Source organism: Mauremys mutica, chromosome 5 (assembly GCF_020497125.1).
Source record: "Mauremys mutica isolate MM-2020 ecotype Southern chromosome 5, ASM2049712v1, whole genome shotgun sequence".
Taxonomy (NCBI): Eukaryota; Metazoa; Chordata; order Testudines; family Geoemydidae; genus Mauremys; species Mauremys mutica.
Genome location: NC_059076.1, coordinates 92,016,134 through 92,022,133, shown reverse-complemented (window position 1 = coordinate 92,022,133; position 6,000 = coordinate 92,016,134). Strand labels below are relative to the sequence as shown.

General features: G+C 39.3%; 1 protein-coding gene across 4 annotated transcripts in view; it reads right to left on the bottom strand.

Annotated features, from left to right (window-relative positions):
• Positions 1–607: 607 nt before the first annotated feature.
• Positions 608–6,000, bottom strand: part of LOC123371531 (cyclic nucleotide-binding domain-containing protein 2-like) — a 93,537-nt gene continuing 88,144 nt past the window's right edge. For 3 of the 4 annotated variants that reach the window (XM_045019248.1, XM_045019247.1, XM_045019246.1), the window contains one exon: positions 608–915. In XM_045019248.1, coding sequence (XP_044875183.1) covers positions 688–915 — 228 coding nt within the window. In that variant the 3' untranslated portion in view covers positions 608–687. The remainder of the gene's footprint in view (positions 916–6,000) is intronic. The other variant, XM_045019249.1, reaches the window with a different exon arrangement.

Sequence of the window (6,000 nt, the reverse complement as noted above, 5' to 3'; positions counted from 1 at the left end):
CCTATGACAACAATGGAAAGAAGAAATATAAAGCGTATACATCTAAATGCAGGACTCTCTGTTTCATTCTACTAACATTAATATCAACCTCAGCTCTACCTCTTCTATTGTGCCATCCATTCCCCATCATGGTAAACTTGCACCGCATGGTATTTGATTGTCTGCTCCCCTGACTTTGTTCACAAGAGTCTTATCAATGTTTTTATAATGGCATTAGTCTAACATGAGTTTTTTACAGTGTAGAAGAAGACTAAAATCTCCATTACAGTGTGCCGGCTGTTTTGTTTCCACTGTGGCCACAGCAATGATACTCAGATACTGACTGTGGCCAGACCAATGAGAACGATGACAGACCTGGAGTGGTAGTGGAGGAGGTAGGAACTTCGACATACTATTTAAAAGAGAAGTGTAGGACAAATACAGGTGATTTTTAGGCTCTGATCTTTGAGGGCAACAACTCCCATTGGAGTCTTTGTTGGCTCTTAGGATCAGGCCTATTAACAGAAACATTTGCAGTTCTATACAATGGAACAAACTTTATTTAAAAGGCATGTAACATGTGCATTATCCTATGTGTATATAGCCATGGACAATACATATTTTCCCATTAGCACATGCTTGAGTATCATCATCTCATTAACTAAAAGAAGAAGTATCTGGGCATAAGGCAGCTACCATAGACATCTTTTAAAAAGAAAAGCGAGCTGAAGTTGGCATAGCTTGTCTCTCAAGCTGTTGAGCAATAAGCTTGGCCTTGTAGGTATTCCAAGCTTGGTGCCTAGCATAGTTCTCCATAATTATGCTCTCTGAGGGGTAGCTTTTCACCAGTTCCAGAGCCATCTTTCTCGACTTGACAGGTGCTTTGTCTAGAAAAAGTTTTTTGGGAATGAAAATGCACTCCGCTCCTTCACTGATCTGTGGGAGAGAAAAAACAAAAACAGAGAATAACTGTGTTGGTTTCTAGGCAGTACTAAAACTTCATACTGTTCTCTTTTCCTATAGCTTCACTATAAATTATTAATTACAAATAGGATTATGAATGCATCTTCATTTATTACAGTGTGTTCTCTATTTACATTATGTATCACATTAAGAATTCTTTCAAAATCAGTTCAGAAAGCTGATAAAGACAACATGTAAGAGTTGCCCATCCATTATGTTTTATTTCTGTAGCTCACAGATGGAAAAGACCAAAAACACTATTATCCAAAATAATATCTTTTCCTCATTTAAAAAAGGTTGGGTTTATTTTTTATCTTAAGGATAATGAAATCTGAGTTCACATTTATGAATTTGGTGATAGTTTAAACTAGGATTAAATGGAATTATCATACTGTGTTCTGCACAGAGAGTGATGCTGATTCGGTTAGAGCACTTGCTTGGATTTAAAATGATAGCAGCGAAATAAATGCATTCGCTTTAGTTTTTAAAGGAAATTTGTTAGTTTTCAGGCCAAACCAGATTTGCTAAGCCAAATTTATATAGGGTTTATAATGGACACTGACTGCAACCTTAACAAAGGAAAGAATATCATCCCTCCAAAACAAATGTCATACTTAGCATGTGTGTAACACTGTTTTTTAAAGCTCTCCTAGCAGGGTGGCCTGTCCCTATCAGGGTCAGATTGTTAACTAATCAGATGCAGCTGAGAAGAGGACAGCTGTTCCCAATGGGCAGGCCACTCATCTGGCATTAAATCAGGAGTCTTTCTTTTCTAGGATTTGTCCCCCATTTATTACTCAAATAAAACTGGACGTGGTTTTGTCTGATATCAGGTGCCATTCTGAAGAGTGCATTGCTCCGTCCCAGCATCATGCATCTGAGGTCACACCAGTTGGGGCAGGGAAGTGCACTCTAAAATAACACCCTGTTTGGCATGCTCTTAAAAATGTCCCAAGCCCAAATGTCTACACTATAATCAAACAACCCCTTAGCCTGAGCCAAGTCAGCTGGCATGGGCCAGCTGTGACTGTGCAATTACAGCTCTCTATTCAGTTTTAACTAAGGGCTTGTCTACAAGTGTGGAATATGGGAGGTGTGGGTAGGGTGACAAGATATCCTGTTTTTAAAGGGACAGTCCCATTTTGGGGAACTTTTTCTTATATAGGCGCCTATTACCCCTCACCCGCTGTCCTGTTTTTTCACAGTTGCTATCTGGTAACCCTAGGTGTGGGGTAAATTGCAAAATGCATTAAAGTGTTGCATTGTAACTGCCCTGCGTGGACAGTGCTGGCGCAAATGAAGAGGTTCCTAGTTCTTGGTAACGTACTCTTTGAAACAGGGCTATAAACTAGGCACCTCTTTGTTCATGCCAGCAATGTACATAATAGGTAGTTACACCCAACACTCTGATGTACTCTATAGTTTACACACACAACTCCACAGTCCACACTGCAGTATAAGATGAGAGACAACAGATGAATTCAACAGCAGAGAAGGGGAGCACAAGCAAACAATGAAGCAATACTGGTCAGCATGGTAAGTCAGTCACATAACTTCTATCTTGACACTAAAATTTTTTATATTCTTAATGCAAAATGTCACTTTCTGTACTTTTCATTTTCATCTAATGTTAATCTCATAACACCACTGCCCTCACAAGCAAACATTCCTTATTTCTAATTTATTAGCCATTTATTTCATTACTATTAAAAGCACTTGTTAACATTTTTATCTCTACCATCTCTCTCTAAACCTATCACATATATATATAAATAGATATATGTTCATGAAATTGAGAAATCTGATATTCTTTTATAATGGAACAGAATCTCTATTTTCCCACAAAATGAATGCTTCTGAATAGCCTATCAGTATGTCTATAATCATAACCTACTGGTTGGATTTTCAGAGGTGTTCCTAGTAAAAGTAATTAGGAGTTGTATGTGCTCAACATCTTTGAAAATCTGGCCATATATTCTATGTATGATTTAATGGCAGCATACACAAAACATTGAGAAAGAGTCCCATATTTACTAGATTCATGGAAAGTTGAGCTCTTTAAAACATTGTCTTTGCTTCATTATTAATTAGCAAACAAGTACCCCAAATACTCATTTGCTTAACAACATAGAATCATAGAATTTAAGGTCAGACGGGACCATTATGATCATCTAGTCTGACCTCCTGCACAATGCAGGCCACAGAATCTCAACCACCCACTCCTGTATCAAACCTGTGTCTGAGCCATTGAAGTCCTCAAATCATGGTTTAAAGACTTCAAGGTGCAGAGACTCTTCTGCCCCACACTGCAGAGGAAGGCAAAAAACCCCCAGGGCTTCTGCCAATCTGCCCTGGAGGAAAATTCCTTCCTGACCCCAAATATGGCGATCAGCTAAACCCTGAGCATGTGGGCAAGACTCACCAGCCAGACACTCAAGAAAGAATTTTCTGTAGTAACTCAGATCCCACCCCATCTAATATCCTATCACAAGCCATTGGGCATATTTATTGCTAGTAGTCAAAGACGAATTAATTGCCAAAATTAGGCTACCCCATTATACCATCCCTTCCATAAACTTATCAAGCTTAGTCTTGAAGCCAGATATGTCTTTTGCCCCCACTACTCCCCTTGGAAGGCTGTTCCAGAACTTCCCTCCTCTGATGGTTAGAAACCTTCATCTAATTTCAAGTCTAAACTTCCTGATAGCCAGTTTATATCCATTTGTTCTTGTGTCCACATTGGTACTGAGCTTAAATAATTCCTCTCTCTCCCTGGTATTTATTCCTCTGATATATTTGTAGAGAGCAATCATATCTTCCCTCAGCCTTCTTTTGGTTAGGCTAAACAAGTCTAGCTCATTGAGTCTCCTTTCATATGACAGGTTTTCCATTCCTCGGATCATCCTAGTAGCCCTTCTCTGTACCTGTTCCAGTTTGAATTCATCCTTCTTAAACATGGGAGACCAGAACCGCACACAGTGTTCCAGATGAGGTCTCACCAGTGCCTTGTATAACGGTACTAACACCTCCTTATTTCTACTGGAAATACCTCGCCTGATGCATCCCAAGACCACATTAGCTTTTTTCACAGCCATATCACATTGGCGGCTCATAGTCATCCTGTGATCAACCAATACTCCAAGGTCTTTCTCCTCCTCTGTTACTTCCAACTGATGCCTCCCCAGTTTATAACAATAGTTCTTGTTATTAATCCCTAAATGCATGACCTTGCACTTTTCACTATTAAACTTCATCCTATTACTATTACTCCAGTTTACAAGGTCATCCAGATCTTCCTGTATGATATCCCGGTCCTTCTCTGTATTGGCAATACCTCCCAGCTTTGTGTCATCTGCAAACTTTATTAGCACATTCCCACTTTTTGTGCCAAGGTCAGTAATAAAAAGATTAAATAAGATTGGTCCCAAAACCAATCCCTGAGGAACTCCACTAGTAACCTCCCTCCAGCCTGACAATTAACCTTTCAGTACGACCCGTTGCAGTTTCCCCTTTAACCAGTTCCTTATCCACCTTTCAATTTTCATATTGATCCCCATCTTTTCCAATTTAACTAATAATTCCCCATGTGGAACCGTATCAAATGCCTTACTGAAATTGGGGTAAATTAGATCCACTGTATTTCCTTTGTCTAAAAAATCTGTTACCTTCTCAAAGAAGATCAGGTTGGTCTGGCATGATCTACCTTTTGTAAAACCATGTTGTATTTCTTCAGTACATGGCTCATTATTACCAAACAAGCTTGTCTGCTAATGATGAGCAGTGTACTGAAGAAAGAACCTGATCAGGCCTGACATACTTACTACACCTAACAAACTGTTGTCATGATATATACCCAACAGGTGACATGATATAATTCATTTGAAAACTAATAACTCACTGATCGTTAATATTTTTGCATGTGGGTATAGGGTATGTACAAAGAGTTATTGATATGTGCTATAATTATAATCTTAAAATGTGTTTGGCAAGCAATGCTTCAGCCAGTCTGCCCTAGACAAAGGAATGAGTATTTGTCTGTCTGACCCGCCTGGTTGTCAGGCAGAGACAATCAAGGCATATTTACATAGACGGTAAACAAAGCCATCAATCTAGTGAGTGGCGGAGATAGCCTCTGGTCTATAGACAGGGAATCTGAACCTCAAAAGATAAGTAATTGACTCAACTGATTGTAGACAATGTGACTGTATTATAAAAGGGTATCAAGTAAGGGTTTTTATGAAAGCAAATGACACACTGGTGATTAATATCATTGTGAAATGTATGTATTAACGCTACATGAGGAATTATGAATACTCAATGATACTATGCTTTAAAGTCTGTGACCAAACACAGGGAGAAACAGGTTTTCCCCCAGACAGGAGGAAAGGCAGCTATTTATCTATCCCCAGCGAAATTAAGCAAAGTGACGAAAAACAATGGAAGCCCCATTTACATAAAAATCAGCATGGGGATGGGAAATCCACAGGAAGGAAAGGACAGCATGAGGTAATCCTAAGTCTGGGGACAAAACAGTGAGTTCGTGAAGATATTAGGAAAGAGAAGGAGCCATCTTGACATCCATCACTAGACAGATACAAGGGGCCAGAGCTCTGGCAAGCCTAGAAAAATGGGTCCTTCATCCAAGGGGGTTGAAGTCTCTGGGACTGGAAGACTGATGGGGAAACTACCTTGAACAAAGCTGCTGAAGTTAAGTCTTAGTAACTGGAAAACACTTTCCACTTTTATTTGCTTGTAACCAATTATGACTTTATCCCTTATACTTGAATTCACTTAAAATCCACTCTCTTTCTGTTAATAAACTTGTTTTACTTTTAATCTAAACTAATCCAGTGTTTGTGTTTGAATTGAAGTGATTATTAACTCCAGTTAAAGCAACACATTGCTGTTTTTGTCTCTTTAAAAGAGCAATGGACCTTACTACTTCTCTAAATGTTCCAGGAGAGGACTGGACATTTCAGGGCAGACAGTTATGGGGAAATCTGGGACTGGGAGTGTGTTGGGGTCACTAGGCTAGTAGTAACCAAGGCTGGTGGACTC